Consider the following 20,506-nt stretch of genomic DNA (forward strand, 5'->3'; position numbering starts at 1 on the left):
TATATTTTTATTATTTGATGGTTTCCCTTCTACGTGACTTTACCGAAAGAACCAAGAATATTAGTAGAGTGTTCGAAAACCCGTAGGGAAGGCCCTCATCTAACAGTGGGTTTACAAAAAGGGCTGTACATGTAAATACATCCCAAATGCATCCAAGTCTGCACAGTGAACCCACTATTTTTGTTATCATTTCTAGTAAAAAATATTTTCCCACCTCTTGAGTGTGCAGAACGGACAGCAAAGTCTCCCCAAAGAGAACTTAAATGTCACGCAATTGGCTGTGAGAATCTGAAATTGCACTTGAAACGCCCCAATAGTTGTGCATACAGCAGCTGCCGCCACAAGCACTCTTGTTATCATTGCTGTGCAGACGACAGCCCCTGAACATGGACCACTATACATACAAAGTGGGTGAAGCATACATGCTCATTAGGTCATGATTAATTAACTGTTGTGTATGGCTTCTTTAGAGCCCACCAGATTTATGCTTGCCTTTTTTTTACGTGTTAAGTGTTTAATTGCCAAGTTGTAGTAAGGTGGTTGTTACGTATGCTAACATGGCATTCTCGTTAGTTATTCAAAGATGAGTCATAAAATGACTCATCAGTGTCTCGTCCTGAAATCACGAAATAAACACGAGAGCTGCTGAAATATTAAAATAAGCTACACTGGTTCATTTTACGGTACCTGATGCTCTTTGCCAATAGTTTATAATGACCATGCATTATTGTTACACTGTTAATGATAAAGCATATTGGAGGGAACGACCTTTCAAGCTATACTCCGTAGGATACGATGAACTCTGCATGTTATTTCGAGGTATTGTCTTCAACCAAATGAGTAATGAACCGATGGGAAGTCCTCCACAGTAAACGTTAATGCCCATTGGTCGTTTTTTTTTCCCTTGTAGACCTTGATGGGCACTATATCTTAAATGTATGATTGTTGCCAGTAACGTCTGGTCATTTGCTTGACAGGGCTGACTACTGATGAGACCCAAAATGTCGATACCGGTCGAGCATTTGCCTGCTGGGACAATGCCGCTGGAAATGTTTCCTTCAAAGGACCAATGGGCAGATTGACGAAAATAAATGTTATTTAAAGTGGAGAGATGGACTTTCCTGCCTGGTCATTATTCGTGACCCACCCTTCTCCAATGGTGTGCAGCTATCCTTCAACCAAACCTTTCGTTGGTGGGGCAGTAACACCAGTAGAAAATTAGTAATGCAGTGTCTCTTGTTGCAAAAAAAGCACACTTGTTAAAACTATTTTGAAATGCAAAACTATATTTCCTTTCAAGAGGCAATGGTAGGTTGAAAAAATGTAGACGTACAAGTATTTCAGTTAAATAAGTCTTTTTAAAATGAGCTACTGCTCTTCAAACTTACTCATGTAGTTTAGTTATATAAGTAAATGTAAATATGTATGACAGTAACCTATGTTAGAATACGTATAAGTAACTGTTTTGGATATATACAATACGGGCTGAAATGTATTTTCAATATAGACCTGTGATTATTAATGCCTTCACCTGCAACATTTACAGATCGATTTTTGCAACCCACAATTCTGTCGTGGGCTTAAAAAGGGAACATTCAGTATTGAAACACCTTTTTTTGTCATCAGTCCAGCCGAGTTCTATGCAAGTGTGTGGCACTTACACTCAGAAGCGACTTAACAATGTGTGCATAAGTGTCGGTCATAATACCAAATATCTGTGGACATGCCTGCAATGTGCGGTGCGTTTCTGCTTTCCAGACAGTCTGATCCAGTTTTGGGTACTGGCTGTTCTTTTGCATCTTAGAGCATTACTGTAATGTTTTTGTTATGTTTTAAATGACAATAAAAAAGAAAGTAACTTGGTGTAGCATTAGTCATGTTGCTGTGTTGTGAGTTTTGAATCAGTCTTGGTTTATGATTTGGCAAATTAGTAACACTTTTGTAGATGGCTATTCTCTATTTGGCAATACGGTCGTGTTGGAAACTTGAGTTACACTCCTTTAATGTATTGTTTCGCTGTGGACAACGCAGCGATGTGTGGTTATTGCCTCAAGTTTACCACTTATGGGACACCTGTAAATGTATAAAACTGCAGTGCGCTTAGTATCGAGTAATGTTTCAAGCAATGGAGCATTGATCGCGCATACATTGCGCTCATCAACATTTAAAATGACTGATACCAAATCATAGCAGTTTTGACTATTAGTTATATATTGTTGTATATAACATACACGCATACGGGTTTTGCTGCCCATGCCAAAATCGCAGGGAATGTTCAAGGTCCCAGAAGCTGAGCAGATATTTCACCTGTACAGTATAATGAACGCCACGCATGCCAGCTCATCGTAGGCGGCTGCAGCGCTGTGATGGGTGGTTGGGAGTAGAGGGCTCTGCACCAAATCTTTACTCCGATGCTGCCATGTCTGTGCTCTGCCCTCAGCAACCCGGACTGACCAGCGTGACAAAGCGTGTTCAAAATTACCCACAGGACCTGCGTGACGTGGTGCGGCCCTCATCCAGCAGTGGATTGACACAAAAAAAAAGGCTGTGGAGCAGGTCAAGTGCTCTTGGGAATGTGCGTGATGGAACATTTTCCATCCTTGAGTAGAGCAGACAAAACTTGGCACATCCGTCAATAATACTGCCGACATTATGGTCAATGACCCTTATAGCGGAGAAATGGTTACGTTATAAAGAGGGGTGATTGCCCGAAACGTCACCTGTTTTTGTCCCCACCCCCCCTCTCCACCCCTTTGTGAGCAGTGTTGACGAACGACTTGAGTTTTTGTGCTTTTGCACCAATGCAGTAATGGCAACATGTTTTTGTTTGGGGGGGTGGGGTGGGGTGGGTGTTTGCATCGTTGAGTTTGGGTCCATTGTGTGGGCGTGCTGGCACGCAGCACTTCGACGTTGACAGCCTCACCTCCCGTCACCCACTGGCAGCTGAAAACCCGTGACTAGTGTTGTTCGCTGAGTCTTCATGCAGCAAGGCGTGGTGGTGGGTGGGTGGTGGTGGGTGGGTGGTGGTGGGTGGGTGGTGGTGGTGGGTGGGTGGTGGTGGGTGGGTGGTGGTGGTGGGTGGGTGGTGGTGGTGGGTGGGTGGTGGTGGGTGCTCAGCACAGTCCGTGCCGAGTGCCGTGCTCTTGATTTGTTGGGACGGCGTGAAGAGAGCGAGGGGGAATTTTCACCCAGCGTGACGCCTCCGGCAGAAGCGCACTCGCTGCGTTGACCCCAGGTCGAAACCACTTGTAGATAGCAAAGCCGCCCGCAGAGTGATAGGCATCTCCAGGTGCCTTGCAGGCGGTGTTGCGCGTTAGTATTATTGTCTTTTTGCCTCCCCGGTGAGACATTTGAAAACAAATGAGACATATATGCATGTTGAACTTCTTTCGCATTGCACGTGGCCAACCGAGCTGATCGGAGGTGCCGGAGAAAGGACAACAAACTAAACACGACAAGCAGTTAGAAATAAATTAGTTTCCGATGCAGATTTATAAGTGAATAGGTCCAGTGGCTTCCTAATATCGCAAGAAAGAGCGTTCCAGACGGCCGCAGTAGCGCGTCTGAAAGCGCCACGCGATGTGGTGACCGTCTTTGTTCGATTGTCAGCCAAAAAAACATAACAATAATAAGGAAACGATCCAGCTTCATGTGGGTTTTGTAAATACATTGAAAAGCGCACAAAGAAGCGTTGAGAGATGCGTAATTGTAACTAACATTGACACCGCAGAGGAACACCTCCGATTAGCACGGTTGGCTACGTAGGTTCAACATACGGCGCATAGACGCATTCCAGAACATTCCAATGCGGACATATATTTTTTTTTATTTCTCACTTAAGACAAGGAAGTGAGCTTGGGCAGGACACGTCGCTTAGAAGGAATGATGTCCGGTGACCCCGAATTACGAGTGGCAGCCCAGGAAAGGAACACCACACCGAGAGTAGTGGTTCTAAACTTTTATTCCGTTGGTTTTAAATCGTACAAATTTTTTTTTATCTTGTTAATGAATACACAGGTTTGATGAAACAAAGCAGTTGTTACTAACGTGCTTAATTTGTGTTTCGATTATTTACATTCTAAAATAATCTGGCCTGGTCTCTTCATCCCCAGAAAGGGGATCTCGCACCCCCAGGGGGTGCACGCTGCACCCCCAGGTTAAGAAGAAGAACCACTGCTCTAGGGCAGCGGCCCCCAACTTTTTTGGCACCAGGGACCGGTTTCGTGGAAGACCAATTTTTTCACGGACCGGGGGGGGGGGGGGGTTCATCATTGGGTCTTTCCCCCTTTTCAACGAAGCTTTCCAGCGACGTTTGTTTTTTTACCAGGGGCGGAGCCAGGATTTTGACTTTGGGGGGGCTGACTTCAATATTCTGAGATATCCAGTGTAATGTTTTCCAATGGGCGCCACAAATGTATAAAACACATTTTATTGGATTTGAACGCGGAGTTTATTAATAGGTCGGAGCCGCTGATGTGGCTAAGTTCGATAAGTTCGAAAGGCTGCCGCTCAAGGAGCCTACAGGGCAGCACACAAGGTGGCAGCACAAGGTGGCAGCCTGCAGGGCAGCACGAGGTGGCAGCAGCCTGCAGGGCAGCACACAATGTGGCAGCACAAGGTGGCAGCCTGCAGGGCAGCACGAGGTGGCAGCAGCCTGCAGGGCAGCACACAATGTGGCAGCACAAGGTGGCAGCCTGCAGGGCAGCACAAGGTGGCAGCCTGCAGGGAAGCACAAGGTGGCAGCCTGCAGGGCAGCACAAGGTGGCAGCCTGCAGGGCAGCACAAGGTGGCAGCCTGCAGCATTTTGCAGCAGCCGGATATCCGGTTATCCCGATTACCGACTTTCCAAAAACTTTATGGGGGGCTAAGCCCCCTCCAGCCCCCCCCCCCCCTGTGGCTCCGCCCCTGTCAACGGGGAGCCGAGGAATCGGCGCTTCCTGTTGACCCTTACGATCCGCTTCCGGTCGCGGGCGTCGTCACGTGGCGACGCGCGGTGTATTGTGGGCGCTTTACCCAACCCCCACCCAGCGCAAAGTGGACGCCTCTGTTGATGTAAGTTGAACGAGCTTCTTAAAGTGACCGTCGAGACAAACACGTTCGTCGCTTCAGTCGTCGTTCCGATGACCTTCGAGCAATCGTGAACGTCGTGCGGGAATCTCTATGAACGAAATGTCGGGTGGGGGGGTAGGGGGGGGGGGCTGTGCGAGGGCTCGCGCACTGCGGGGTCGTCTCGTGGGGGGGCTGAGCGATGCCCGTTCGCCCCAGGCCTCGGTGGTCACCGCTCGCTACGACTCCCGCCTCCTCACGCGCGTGAGGAGACGGGAGTCGTAGCGAGACTCACCGTGGCGAGCCCCCGCTCACACGTTCACCCGAGCCCCCCTCACACGTTCACCCGAACCCCGCTCACACATTCACCCGAGTCTCACACACACACGTTCACCCGAGCCCCCCTCACACGTTCACCCGAGCCCCCCTCACATGTTCACCCGAGCCCCGCTCACACGTTCACCCGAGCCCCCCCCACACACGTTCACCCGAACCCCCGCTCACACGTTCACCCGAGCCCCCCCCACACACGTTCACCCGAGCCCGCTCACACGTTCACCCGAGTCTCACACACGAGTGAGACTTTTGCGCATTCATCAGAGTCTCAGACTCGCGCATTTCTCCGTGAGACTCGAGCGCATTCAATGTGCATCTCCCACGCATTCAGTGTGCATCTCCCACGCATTCAATGTGCATCTCCCACGCATTCAATGTGCATCTCCCACGCATTCAATGTGCATCTCCCACGCATTCAGTGTGCATCTCCCACGCATTCAATGTGCATCTCCCACGCATTCAGTGTGCATCTCCCACGCATTCAATGTGCATCTCCCACGCATTCAATGTGCATCTCCCACGCATTCAATGTGCATCTCCCACGCATTCAGTGTGCGTCTCCCACGCATTCAATGTGCATCTCCCACGCATTCAGTGTGCATCTCCCACGCATTCAATGTGCATCTCCCACGCATTCAATGTGCATCTCCCACGCATTCAATGTGCATCTCCCACGCATTCAATGTGCATCTCCCACGCATTCAATGTGCATCTCCCACGCATTCAATGTGCATCTCCCACGCATTCAGTGTGCGTCTCCCATGCATTCAATGTGCGTCTCCCACGCATTCAATGTGCGTCTCCCACGCATTCAATGCGCATCTCCCACGCATTCAATGTGCATCTCCCACGCATTCAATGTGCATCTCCCACGCATTCAATGTGCATCTCCCACGCATTCAATGTGCATCTCCCACGCATTCAGTGTGCGTCTCCCACGCATTCAATGTGTATCTCCCTCCTGCACTGGCTGTCACGGAGGTAGTGTCAGTCCTCAGCCAGCTATAGTGCACAGAACGAGCCTCTCTCTCTCTTCTCCCTGCTGGATGGTCTCTCAAATTGGCCACTCCCCACGGTTTTCCTTATTTCAACTTGAGAGGTCCGCTTCACTCTGGATTGTGATTTTTTTTTCAAAACCCGTAATTTCACGTATTTAATTCAAATACAGTTTGATGTATTTATGGATACAGTGAGGGAAAAAAATATTTGATCCCCTGCTGATTTTGTACGTTTGCCCACTGACAAAGAAATGATCAGTCTATAATTTTAATGGTAGGTTTATTTGAACAGTGAGAGACATAATAACAACAAAATCCAGAAAAACGCATGTCAAAAATTTTATAAATTGTTTTGCATTTTAATGAGGGAAATAAGTATTTGACCCCTCTGCAAAATATGACTTAGTACTTGGTGGCAAAACCCTTGTTGGCAATCACAGAGGTCAGACGTTTCTTGTAGTTGGCCACCAGGTTTGCACACATCTCAGGAGGGATTTTGTCCCACTCCTCTTTGCAGATCTTCTCCAAGTCATTAAGGTTTCGAGACTGACGTTTGGCAACTCGAACCTTCAGCTCCCTCCACAGATTTTCTATGGGATTAAGGTCTGGAGACTGGCTAGGCCACTCCAGGACCTTAATGTGCTTCTTCTTGAGCCACTCCTTTGTTGCCTTGGCCGATTTGTCCCATAGAAAATCTGTGGAGGGAGCTGAAGGTTCAAGTTGCCAAACGTCAGCCTCGAAATCTTAATGACTTGGAGAAGATCTGCAAAGAGGAGTGGGACAAAATCCCTCCTGAGATGTGTGCAAACCTGGTGGCCGACTACAAGAAACGTCTGACCTCTGTGATTGCCAACAAGGGTTTTGCCACCAAGTACTAAGTCATGTTTTGCAGAGGGGTCAAATACTTATTTCCCTCATTAAAATGCAAATCAATTTATAACATTTCTGACATGCGTTTTTCTGGATTTTTTTGTTGCTATTGTCTCTCACTGTTCAAATAAACGTACCATTAAAATTATAGACTGATCATTTCTTTTCAGTGGGCAAACGTACAAAATCAGCAAGGGATCAAATACTTTTTTCCCTCACTGTACCTTACTAGTTTTTATTATCTTGAGAATAGGTTTCCCCCTTTTTTCTGGCAACAAAACACGTGTTAAGATGTTAATACACCAAACTGAAACCTTTTACAAGGAATCAATGTCTGCATTAACCACAATACTTGTGGTCAGAATGCAAACAAAAAAACACACTGATAATATGATGCATTGTCTTTGAAACTGATTGGTCTACACCAGAGACAGCTTTCTTTTTATTATCTTCTTTGCAACACATGGTGAATAAATACTCCATCTTGCACAGGAAAGTATTAAACGATTTAATACGTCCATTGAGATTGGTGGGAGACGTGTAGCGGGCTTTGCAATACAATGTTTTTTTCTCCAAAGTTTCTCGTTGTGATTTTAGTGGAGTATCTATGCATGGATCGCCCTCTGCTACTTATCACATGTTACTGTAGTCTAATTATAATTATTTACTTTTATCGCCGAAACAGTGACGACACCGGCCTCACCATGAGTCTGTGGGATCACAACGACTACCTGGAGGAGCCCAGCGATGACGAGGAAAACCAGCTGAGGTGACGAGGACGTGATTGTCGCGAACGAACGATGCCGATGACTTCCCCTCGTTCTGTGTTACATGTTTAGTGTCCTCCTTTATCTCGGTGTGTGTGTGTGCGTGTGGTGTGCGTCGCACACGCTCACTCGGAGACGAGGTAGTTGCAGCAGGCACCGTCTCTCTTTATTATCCCGTCACACCAACTCCGGCCTCCTCTCTCTCGACCACGCTGCCGTACAGCCCGACATAGACACGACCCTGTCCGCGTTGCACCGATGGCATCGACAGAGACGGCCAGCTACTCTCCGGCCGCGCAATTATCGGCCGAAGGCGACAGCGACGACGAGACGAGTCCACTCCCAGAACCGGCAGCCCGGGGCTATCGCTCTCCGCTGCTTATATTCTACTCGGCGCGACCTGTCTCCGCTCTAGCCACGCCTCCCTTCTCGAACCCACCAGAGGGTTTCAGGGGCCTCCCCATGAGTTCTTCCGTGAACCTTGCCCCAGTTCCTCCGCCCTACCAGCACACCCGTGTCCGTGCTCGACGGCGTGTGCGCTAACTGTCCACCGCAGTTACCGCTGCTGGACAGCAGTTGGTTTGCACTGTATCACTACACATGTTAAATAAATTAAGCGGGATTGGGGCAGGACGCATCGCTAGAAGGTATGTTGGCCGATAAAAACCAGGTTCTCAATTGTAGCCGGTTGATGGTCTCAGCGTGGTCACCAGTAACTGAAAAAAACCCGTAATTCAGCCCTTAATATTGATTCATTTTATCGCTGAGTATTAAAATAATAGTTTTTCGTGTTATTTGAAAGGGCTGCCCCATAGCGCATGGCCCACATGTCACTTGAAAGAATCTCATAGGTAGCTCTGTGGTATCTGCTTCCTTGCATCACAATCTTAACATGAAGGGGGTTGCCCTGCTTTACAAGAGTCCTGAATGGATACTAATAGCACTGTCGGCATAATATTTAGGCAAAATCTAACTCCAAGTGCTGGGACCAAAGCGGTACTCGGCAGGATTTGATCATAGGCATATCGACCATAATGCACTGTGGGCTTGCATCGAATTAACATTGACCACAATTTGCTATGGTATTTAAATGTAGCCGTTGCCCACAATTTTCCGTGCGCCCCCCCCCCCCGTCAACCGCCCGCCCCCCCACCGCAGTAGCTCGGAGGACGAGGTGGACGTCCTGCTGAACGGTCCGGCCAAGCGGAAGCGCCGCCTCATTCGCGAGGTGCTCACGGGCGAGAGCGAGTCGTCCAGCGACGATGATTTCGTCAAGGAGATGGCAAAGGAGTTGGACTCGACCGTGCGCGAGATCACGGCCGTCTGGGCGCCTCCACGTATGTGCTCGCACACGCTGCCGGTGGTGATGGTACGGTGATAGTTCTGCCGCATTGGTGCTATTGGTGTAAGGATTTTTTCTTCAAATGAGGATACCGGCGATGGGAATTAAAGCAAAGCGATCCGCATCGTTGAATGGACCATCCTCTGACTATTGATCAATCACACAGCCTTTTAATGGACCATCCTCTGACTATTCATCAATCACACAGCCTTTTAAAGAAACTAAATGTGGGATGTGTTTTGGACAACAGCCCTTCTTCCATGCACAACTTTTCTGATGATAGATGTTGCCTCAGCAAAGGCACTGCCGATACAACACAATGTGGATTTATATATTGTACAAATGCAACTATTTCTGCGGCGAGCGTTTTGTCTGAGCGCGACTGCCTGTTTGAGCTCCTATTGCAGGGCATTGAACACACACGGAGAGATAACAATATAATAACAGTACTTCTAGATTTGAAGCTTTCGTGACTACGTGACTTTACCGGAAAAAAACCAGAGTCATAACAGTACTGCTGCATAGCTTTTCATAGTTGTGCTGTATAGTTAGTTATCTTAAGTATATTATGGTTGTACTGCGTGGAGCGATATGTTGGGCGTCATGCTGAACAACCCGAGGTACAACCCAAAAACAACATTGGAAAATTTTGAGTTGTCTCTTTTGTTTGCATTTTGACTGCTTGTGTTGTGGTTATTGCAAACATGATGCCTTGAATATAGGTGTCCGTTTTTGTGCCAGTTAAAAGGGTAAAACCTATTGCTATATCTTGTTACTGGCAAAGGAGGTCTCATAATGTAAATGCTCACCCCGAGCCCTCAATACTCTGATAGTGCGCTGTTTTTGAGTTGTACGCCTTTTGGCATCTTCTGGTCCAACACCAGTGGAGACTAGGCTCTAAGAAAAGCCGTCTCGGGTGTGGACCAATCAAATTCACGGACAGTGCATATTATCAGAGTTGTCTCTTTTGTTTGCATTTTGACTGCTTGTGTTGTGGTTATTGCAAACATGATGCTTTGAATAAAGGTGCCAGTTTTTGTGCCAGTTCAAAGGGTAAAACCTATTACTATAAACATTGGAAAACTGTACAATTACACTACAGTTTGGAATTCATTAACAGTTTAAACGCAACCGCGTCTCAAGGCACTGTGGATGTGTTTGGCAATGGAAACAAGGAAGGTCTTCAGCTTGGACTTGAAGAAACAAAAAAATAAAATGCAATGGTGATATTTTCGATCTGTTTTGAAGAAGAATAATAATATATCACGACGTTTCGATCGCAACGCAAGCAATCGTCATCAGGTGCGACAACCACAGCAAGAAAAAACTGCTGAAGTAGGCTGTGGTTGTCCCACCTGACAAAGAATAATAATATTCTTAGTTCTTTTGGTAAAGTCACGTTGTTTCCCTTCAAAGTGACTTTACCGAAAGAACTAAGAATATGAATTACTGCAGTCACGAAAGCTTTAAATCAAAATTTAAAGAATAATAATGTTCAATATTCAGAATGTAATGGTATGAGCACAGTGTGTGGGCCTTCAATTTCTTTAACACCCTTAGCGCCATCTCTGTATCTTGATTCTTGATTCACGGTACTCTTCATTTGTTTATTACATCGACACGCAGCGGTGCCGGCGATAAATGGAGACGGCAATCAAGCGGGAGCCTCGGCCGGGACGGGCGACGCCACCAGCGCCACGAACCCCGAGTTCTACGACGACATTTACTTTGAGACGAGCTCGGAGGAAGAGTCCACTGAGGGTGAGAGGGCACGCGACCGGCGGTGACGGAGCAGCAGCTGCACACACCCAAGCGTGCGTTTGATTCTCTCGCTAGGGTAAGCGTTGATGATGGTGGGTGGCGGTGCTTGTGGTGGTGACTGGCAGTAGGAGGTGTGAGCACCCGCAAGAAGAAAAAGCTGAAGAAGCGCAAGGAAGCGTCGCGCCGTGTGCTTACCAACGATGAGCTCATGTACGACCCGGGCATGGACGACGCAGACCAGGAGTGGGTGGACAAGCAGCGTCGCCGGTCAGAGAAACTTGCCCATCGCTCGCCCCACACAATCATCGCTCGCTCCCACCCTTAACTCGGCACTGCATTGTAGAGATGTGAATTCCCCCGTCTGATATGTAGGAGGTGGTCGGTTTGATCTCGACCCTGATCCCTGTTGTATATTAGGAGTTTGCATGTTCCCCCCGTCGTTGCGTGGATTTTTCTCCAGGTCATCCGGTTTTTCTCTCAACATTTATCATCAACGTGCATTGAGAGGATTTGGCTGCTATACATTTCCACGTGATAAGCCACTTCGTTGCGCTATCATTTGTGGCCAGGTCGCTTACAAAAATAGCTCAGTGGGCCTCTCCCGTTAAAATAAAAAAAATACTTCAGTTCATTATTTCAATGCTGGTTGTTTTTGTCGAGAGAGAGAGAGAGCGACAGCAGGGGGTGCTGGTGCGCATCGTGTGCGTTCCGTGCGATGATCCACAACATTTACAACGCGCTCGCAGCCGCCAGGGCGACATCCTCACACTCGGCTCTCACAGAGCACACCCCAGAGCCTGTTTACCGCAGCCAGACGGCGAGCTTTACGAGATCCTCCGCTCCTTATAGGATTACGCCAAAGCCTGCGACTCCGCGGCCGCGAAAGACTTGCCTGTGCAAAATTGTTAACGACCTTTTGGGAATTTTTTTTCACGGTGACCCATGTAGTCTGCTTACGCACGCGTGTGTCCCGCCCCCCCCCGCCCCCCCACCGTCTCGTACCGTTGTGTTCGTTGTCCGTATGGAGCCACCTATGAGCTCGTGCGTGACGTTTGGTGGAATGTGTACCATGCACAAGTCTTTACCCTCGTGACAGTCACGTAACTTGCAATGATTCCCACATTGGCGGCGTGGCGCTTTTCCTTATCGACAATGCACGATTGGAAGCGCATCTCGTGAATATAAACAAATCACTGGCCTGGCTTGGTGACAAAATGAACAAACCATATTGTGTAACGCTTTATGACGCAATTTTATTTTACTAAGCTTCCCCAAAATGTCTCTTTGAGGAGCATACCGTCAGCACGGCAGGCAAGAGTTTGTGCAATTGGTTAGCCCACTATGCTATGAACCTCAGGACCTGAGTTTGATTCGTCACCACGCAGCTAATATCAGTAGCAAGCAATATCTGAACCAGTTGTAGGCCTCTCCCTACCTCAGTCCGCACTGACCAGCATGCTAAAGCGCTGTCAAATTACCCACGCCACCTTCGTCTAGCAGAGCATTGACAAAGGACTGAAAATTATTGTTAAATCCACAACGCTAAAATGTAATGATCATACAAATTAAGTAAATTGGACTCGAAGGTCATTATCGTGTTACATTTTGCAAGATTGAGATGTTTGGCCTTGGTGTATCCTCTTGCTGGTGATTAGGCTTATACGCACCATGTCATGTAATCTATATGACTGCATTACCCCCTCCCCCCTCTGGACTTCGTACCTGATAGGTTCACAGTGATAGCGTCACCTTTACTCTATTTAACACCAAAACAGGAAGACGACTTCACAATTTTGGCTAATCGCCTGATGACGCTGGTTGCAATCGCCAGCGACATGTCACAGTATTCGGAATTGTAAATGTTGTAGGTCTACTCTCCAACACACCTGTGGTGCTGAAGTTGTAACTAATTGGCACTTTAAGTGACAAACCTTACTAATTGGCTGCGCCGGGTAGTGGCGGGTTTAACGACATTTATATTTACGCGATCTAACCCAAAAAAAAACCCCTTTATTATGGATCATGTCATGGGCCGCAGGTACCGCGGGCTGCAGAGCGGGAGGGCGGACGGGAAAGCGGATGAGGAGACTCCCTCCAGCGATGCTGTGCTCAACTGCCCCGCGTGCATGACCACGCTGTGCCTCGACTGCCAGCGGTGAGTGCACCAACTCGCAGAGTTCGCTGACAACGGTCGTCCTGCACTTGCACCCTGCACGCATGCACGGCATGCGCGCGCGAGCACAGCACATACTGCACGCACGCACAGCACACACTGCAGACACACTGCACGGACGCACGCAGTGCACGCACGCACTGCACAGACGCACAACACGGATGCACAGCACGCACACACAGCACGCACACAATGCACGCACTGCACGCACACACAGCACAGACTGCCCACACAGCACGCGCGTAGAAAGCACGCATACAATGTATGGACACACAGCACGCACACACGTCACGCACACGGTACACTACACACACACAGCACGCAATCTGCACACTACACACATCCTGCACATTTACACCGTGTCCTGCAGTACAGGTTGGTGGCTAAAGATACTGATCGTTGTTTAGTTATTGGTTGCGGGTTGGAGATGGGTGCATCTGCTCATAACAGTATTTTTGGCAATATCTCACAATCATGTGAAATGCAGAGTATCCTTACATCTCCTATTATTTGGATAAAAGGATTGCAATCTTAATAATTTCCTGACAAATACAAGGCTCCCTTAATCGACTGGCTTTTGTCAGCTTGTTCCAATTTGTCACGCACTATGAATTTTGATTGTTTCCAACAGCGGTCAAAGGCCACTGAGCATGGTGTAGGCTTGCTGGTGAACGGGTCACAGAACAAACGTGGATCTGTGACGGGTGGCGTGGTGAATTCCCGCTAATAACAGAAAACAGTACAGACCCATTTGCCATGAGTGGGAATGCTGATGGCTTGCTGGTAAGACTAATTTATGGGCAGACCCATGTTGTGAGTTGAGTCAGCTCAGAAACCAAACAATATAAAACTAAACTTAACTATATTATTTTACCAGGTAAGGCCCAATTAGCTATATAGCTCTTTTTCAGATGCGACCTGGCCACAAATGATAGCTCAACCAAGTGGCTTATCATGTGGAAAGTTATAGCAGTCATGTTTCTAAACGTGGAGGTTAAAACCGGAGGACCCGGAGAAAAATCATCCACGCGACCACAGGGAGAGACATGCAAACTCCAAATATACAGCAGCTGTCAGGGTTGGAATCGAAGCAACGACCTCCTGCATACCAGGCGAGATAGTGAACATCTCTCCACCGTGGCGCCCGGCCGTTGTGTTCCCCCACCCGCCACACCAGGCATGAGCTGTACAGTCACCAGTACCGCGCGATGTTTGTCCTGAACTGCACGGTGAACCGCTCTGAGGTGCTGCGCTACCGCATGGCGCGGCCGCGCGGGAAGGGCAAGCAGAGGCGGCGGAAGGAGACCACCGGCACTGAGGAGGTGCGGCTCATTCACTCATTCTCTCCATTAATTCATTCCTTCATGCTGTCACCTTGGCCATTGATGATGGCTTCACTTGAAAATGCATTGTTGTGCATGGCCTTCATCCAGCAGAGAACAAGAGTGATCGTTTCTCTTACATGAAGATGGCCCGTTGTCTGAAATGTCACCTATTATATACTAGCCTGTTGCCCATCCAAGGACGGGTGTATTGCAGTAAATACGAAACTTTCAAGCGAAAAGCGGACCGCGACGTGATATCCATTGCATCAATTTGTGTGCAATTTGTAAGGACGCGGTGATACAGACCTATTTCATCATGACGTCCTTTTTACTTTGATGTCTCAATAGCGTCACGGCGATCGCGTGACGTGAGGGTTCTGCCTTTGTAGTGAGGGTTGTAAGTTGACGCCGAGGAGGGGGGAGGAGGCACCTCGGCCCCCCATGTGGAGTGACGTCAGCCGCTAATTAATATTAATGAGGGGTGTCCAATAGGAAGACGTCACCTCTTCATGATTATTAATGAGGGGGGGCTGTTCGATGTGGAGTGACGTCACCTGCTCATGATTATTAATGAGGGGGGAGGGTGCTCCATGTGGGAGACGTAACCTGTTCATGATTATTAATGAGGGGGGCTGGTCTTATGTGGAGTGACGTCACGAGCATTAAGGACAGACATTGCTGGGTGATTATAGTAGGTATATTTTTTTATCGCAGTTCTATTTATTAATGTTTTGATTTTCATTTTTTTCGTTAAATATTTATTTTTACCATAGCGTTCTTGTTTCCAATTTGGTATTCGTAACGTGTGCCGGTGTCATGGTCCAACGTAGGCTTCTTTTATAAGTTACTTACAAATGACCCGGGTTAAAATTACACGGCAACATCACCACCCCCCCCCCACCCCCCGACTGTGAAAACAACTCATAGACTGCACTCGTCTGTGACACATTGCACCTTAGCGATGACCTCGCGCTATAAAAAATACGATCTCTCGAAAAACCAAACATGCCAGTGATACCCTTGGATTTTCCTCAACCCCTTTGAAAAACATGCATCTCAAATGCTACCACGGTCCTCTCGTCACCCTCTTCAGTTCACGGCCGTACGTATCGGCCGATCGTGTCGCCTGTTCTGATTCCGCGCAACGGCCTCGCCGTTGTTTCGCTAGGCCGCCGCCAACGCCGGGACCTTCCACGCAGTGGCGGGAGGCACGGGGAAGGAGGCGGAGGAAGAGGAGTACTACCCGGTGACGTGCAACGAGTGCCAGACGGAAGTGGCCGTCTTCGACAAGGAAGAGGTCTACCACTTCTTCAACATCATCGCCAGCCACTCGTAGGGCCCCCCCCCCCCGGTGGCTGCCCCTCTCACTGCGTGGATGGGAGAAAAGTCAAAATTTCAGTCGCAAATTCCACAAGACTCAGGACATAGGTCACCTCGTACCTCTGTTATAATCACACATTTATTCTTACTTCGATAACCTTAATTGATTTAGTTTCTTTCACGTAGATTATCCCATGTGGTGCTTTGTTGGTGTTGCAGACAACAGAGGCTGAATGGCCTTGGGTAAAGACTCATGTGTGAGGCCTTAGCAGCAAAAGCCATTGTTATATCGTATTGTACTGTACTCTGCCGTCTATGTCCCCACATTCACCAACCTGCACTGACAAGTGTGGTTAGAAGTATGGTCAAATAGCCCCCACCACCCGCACGCTATGGGGCGGCTATCATCCAGCTGCGGGTTAACAAAAGGACTGTACGCGGGTACACTTACATTTGAGAAACCGGTTCAGCTCATTACTACTTCCAGGGGCTCAAGTACTGCATCAACAGTGATACGGGCTTTGACGTGAACATTAACATTTTGTCAACAAGAACCAACCACTTTACACCTTTCCAAACTGTCAAAAGTGTAATTGTTAGAATCGGTGATACTGCATTTAAGAGGGCCACCTGTATGTATGTATGTTGAATCTCTTTCGCACCATAGGTAGCCAACCGTGCTAATCGGAGGTGCACCTATAGATGCACAGTCCCTTTTGTGAGTCCACTGTTGAATGAGGTCCTCTCCCCCCCCCCCCACACTGAAGATAATGGGGGTTATTTGACCATAGTGCGGACCGCAGGTCAGTGCGGAATGGTGAAGGCGGAGAGCATAGACCTCGGAGGATATGCAGCACAACGATGGATTGTTTGCTACAAGAGGAGTGGGACTTTACACGGTGCAACGAAATATAACCGATGCTTGATGTATTAAAATAGCACGCTGGTTAGCACATGTGCCCATCCGTATGAATTACCTTAGTGTTTTGCAAACTCGCTGAACTAATTCTGCTGTAACTGCCAAACAAACACGTGCATTAACCATGTGCAGAACATCTGTTTCAGAAGATAAATGCGTAACTTGAATTTGAAAATTTGACTTATTCTCCAAAGTGTCAACATGCAGTGAGGTGTTACATATTTGTAAGTAACGCAAAATAATATGTAAATAAACCACTTTTATTTTTATTTCTTTAAATTGTGTCATTCTCTATCACATATAGAATGGCTCTTGATGGCAATGAGCTGATGCAGACTCCAGCGTTAGCTTACAATTTTTAAATATTGTGCACACGTGTCATCGTTATATTTTATTCTTTACAGCCTTGTTTTAAAGAAAGCAATCCATGGCTGCATTAAGGGTAAGATAATTAAGTTATTTCAGTTCGACAAGTAGCATTTAAAGCTTTTACCAACCACTCTGAACCAAACTACCCCCGGCCAGATTTGGTTAAGAACTTGATCGATGATTCTACATGGGTCCAATGGCGGGACGGAGGTTAGCGCACAGCACTGTGAATCTGGCCGGCTATGGGTGGAATTACCCTACTGGACATCTGTGAAAAAGAGCTGTATAGCTCATCGGATTGCTCAAGTATGAATCAATATTCTCATATATAAAGCGGTCCTGGGGTGCACCCACCCCTTCACTGACCAACGTGGAAAAGTCGTTTTCCCCGCAGCAACTCGTGAAGTGTGCGTGTCCTTCTGGTTTCGGCCTCGTATTTAGCATTTTTTCTCTTAAGCTCCCTTCCCCCGCGCTAACCGGAGTTCGCTCCAAATATTGAAGACGCCCACAGTTTGTGAATCCATCTCATGAACATTCCCGCACAAGTGCGCGCGCGGTCAAAGTTTTAGAGGGAAATGCTCATACGACGCGACTACGCTTGCATTGTGATCGAAATGGTGTGGGGGAGAGCGTGGGAGTGGGGCCGGAGGTGTTTATGCAGCAGTGGATTGACAAAGAATCTGTATATTGGCAAAGGACTTGGCGGCCTTTTCCAAAAACGAAATCTGATTAAAACATCACACGGCGATTCCGCCAGCGTCGGTGCTGACGATGCGCGAGTGGAGCGGCCTTCCACTTGCGGGCGCAGTTTTTGCAAACCCTGATCCCCGCGGCGATGAATCCTACCCGCGGGTAGTTCTCGCGTGCGGTTCGCTCCATGTCTTCCTCGCGCTCTCTCGATGTCAACGGATCTGCTCGGGGCTCCTGATTCAAACAGGCACGGCGAGTCTTTCTCGTCATATGAGCAGGCTGTGCGGGTAGTGAGAGTTCCATTCGAGTTGTTAAATTTGTGGGGTGTTTTTGCGTAATCAACTATGAAGCTCTTCTTCATAGATGTCCACCGGGGACTTTTCAGAAAGTTACAACAAAAACAATGCTTGCACCCCTGCTGGCGAAAGGACCCCTGAAAGGAAGTCCCCCCCTCTAGGGGGTATTTGACCTACTGTTCCACATTGGTCAGATGTCTTGAGTTAATGCAGGACGGACCCAGGATTTTACCCCACCACAAGCGACTTGCTGTGGACTAGCAATTTATGAATCTGGGTGGACAGGCAGTGGGGATTTCAGAAACTAGCCTATTGTTTTAACTGCCACGTCAGGAGATCGAATCGGAGCGGCTACTTGCGGATGGCAAGTCCATTGTGCTCACACTTACGGCAGCATCCCAGGTTCCCCTTCATTAATTCCAAACAGAGGCATTTGGTCGCTAAGCCGCTCCGAATCCGGTCTTAATCTAAAAGTTGCGAACAGCGTATGACCCACATTCAAGGTAAACCGCTGTGTGTCACACACCCCTTGCCTTGATAAGAGGACAAAAGTAGTAATTTGGGAGAGGTGGCAATCGAGATTGTGTGCACGTTTAATATAGAACAGGCCCGAGCAGCGGACCGGATTTCAGTCGACAAATGGAATGGAGCAACAGCAGCTCACGGCGCGCGCGCGCTTTGCTGTACAGTGAACTTAGCAGCTTGTGTCGTAATAAATGAAGGCCAATTATGTAATTCGGTACGTTTTGTCGAGCCTGAATGCGGCTATTGTGAAAGCTGCACCAATTGAATTGCGAACGGTGGGTCTCGTAATCTCGTCATTTGTGCGTTGGGAGTTTTTGGCATCATCAAAGCCGCTTGCCACGTTAAGAAACAGTATTTAGATTCTAGATTTGAAGCTTTCGTGACTGCAAGGATTCATACTCGTTGGTTTTTTCGGTGAAGTCACGTAGGTAAATATCGGGGAGACAAAACGACATTTCTGACCGAATTCGCGAGCACAAATCAGATTTGAAACACGGCAGAACGAATCCGTCGGCCGTAGCTGATCATTGTCTCAACACAGCAGATTCTCATGAGATTGTTTTCTCCGATACCAAAGTACTATGCAAACCTCATTACCAAAGATTTGTCCACGAGGCCATCCAGATGTACAAACATAGACACTACTTCAACCGAGAGGATGGTTTTAAATTGAGCAACCACTGGAAAGATGTCATAAACCAAGTCAAAACTTTAGCTACCTTATAAGCACACAGCATATTCTTTCCGAACTTTTCCATTTTTGTTTCCATTTTTCCATTGCCCCCGTGCAGTGATCCACCGCATCCCCCGCACCCTCAACATAACAAAAGACGGATTAACTTAGCTCCGCACCCCATCAATGTGCACTTGGCTCCTTCTACCCCCCCCCCCCCCCGCCTTAACCTGTATTTAAGCTCGAGGCTCTCAGAGACTCCCCACTTGATGCAGCGATCTTGCTGTGACTGTTCCACCTGAAGACGGAAGCTTGTGTTGCCTCCGAAACGTCGTGATTTAATTGTTTTATTTTATTTTACCTATGTGACTTTACCGAAAAAAAACTAAGAGTATAGTATTTAGATTACACGTGCACACAATATCGAAATGGTCTTGTTTCATGTTTAAAACGGTGAGATGTGCTCCCTCGTTTGGTAAAAACTTCCACGTATTTTTTTATATTGTGCTATTGTACAAATGACAAGTGATTTGTGTAACCTTTTTGGATGGTAGGTTCATGCATATGTGGGTATGTAGGGAGCAGTGGTGCAGCGGTTAGCATACTGCGCGATGAACCCAGCGATCCAAGTTCGATTTCTGCTTATGGCCAACACCAGTGACGATAATCTGAACCGGCCCTGGGCCTCCCCTATGTCTTCTCAGCCTCAAATGAGTACCTGGTGAGGTATGTAAACATCGTCACTAGGGAGACAAAGGTGGTCGGGCGTGGTGCTGGCCATCCACCCCCTCGTGTGCCGTGCCGGCCTTCATAGGTGCCTGCTAACAGCACCTATCCCAACAGGTTGTTAAGGCTGTATTCGGGATCTTTGTGTGCAGTTTCTGCAATGCAGCAAATTCATTGTCTTACGTTTTATGGTTCTCGGCTACAATGCTGTATAAACTACATTGCTCTGACGATGTACGTATTGTACAGCCACTTTGTTGTAATTTTCAGTGCAATGTAAACAATACTGATGTGGAGCCTACATTTGTTTAATGTATATGCTTGTAGAATATGAATACTGATGACGTTATTAAAAAAAAATGCAATGTTA

General features: G+C 47.7%; 1 protein-coding gene across 3 annotated transcripts; it reads left to right on the plus strand.

The window, feature by feature from the left end:
- The first annotated feature begins 4,902 nt into the window (after positions 1 to 4,902).
- On the plus strand, positions 4,903 to 20,506 carry EAPP (E2F associated phosphoprotein). Of its 3 annotated transcripts, none has more exons than XM_076051931.1 (8): positions 4,903 to 5,052; positions 7,936 to 8,019; positions 9,176 to 9,354; positions 10,986 to 11,120; positions 11,246 to 11,387; positions 13,159 to 13,275; positions 14,471 to 14,615; positions 15,787 to 20,506. In XM_076051931.1, exons 2-8 carry the CDS (start codon positions 7,955 to 7,957, stop codon positions 15,952 to 15,954), a joined length of 951 nt encoding a protein of 316 aa, XP_075908046.1. In that variant the 5' UTR covers positions 4,903 to 5,052; positions 7,936 to 7,954; the 3' UTR covers positions 15,955 to 20,506. The 3 variants fall into 3 exon arrangements, with proteins under 3 accessions (XP_075908046.1, XP_032830005.2, XP_075908047.1); XM_032974114.2 differs by having other exon boundaries at positions 11,249 to 11,387; XM_076051932.1 differs by having other exon boundaries at positions 9,179 to 9,354.

The sequence above is a fragment of the Petromyzon marinus genome, chromosome 53, assembly GCF_048934315.1.
Source record: "Petromyzon marinus isolate PM22_M1 ecotype Great Lakes invasive population chromosome 53, UKy_Petmar_22M1.pri1.0, whole genome shotgun sequence".
Classification (NCBI taxonomy): domain Eukaryota; kingdom Metazoa; phylum Chordata; class Hyperoartia; order Petromyzontiformes; family Petromyzontidae; genus Petromyzon; species Petromyzon marinus.

Bases quoted from the DNA above. Each gene is read 5' to 3' on its own strand.
- EAPP (XM_076051931.1), top strand. From the start codon at position 7,955: ATGAGTCTGTGGGATCACAACGACTACCTGGAGGAGCCCAGCGATGAC. The intron at 11,388-13,158 runs GTCAGAGAAACT...CATGGGCCGCAG, and splicing joins GTGGACAAGCAGCGTCGCCG to GTACCGCGGGCTGCAGAGCG. The intron at 13,276-14,470 runs GTGAGTGCACCA...CCGCCACACCAG, and splicing joins CTGTGCCTCGACTGCCAGCG to GCATGAGCTGTACAGTCACC.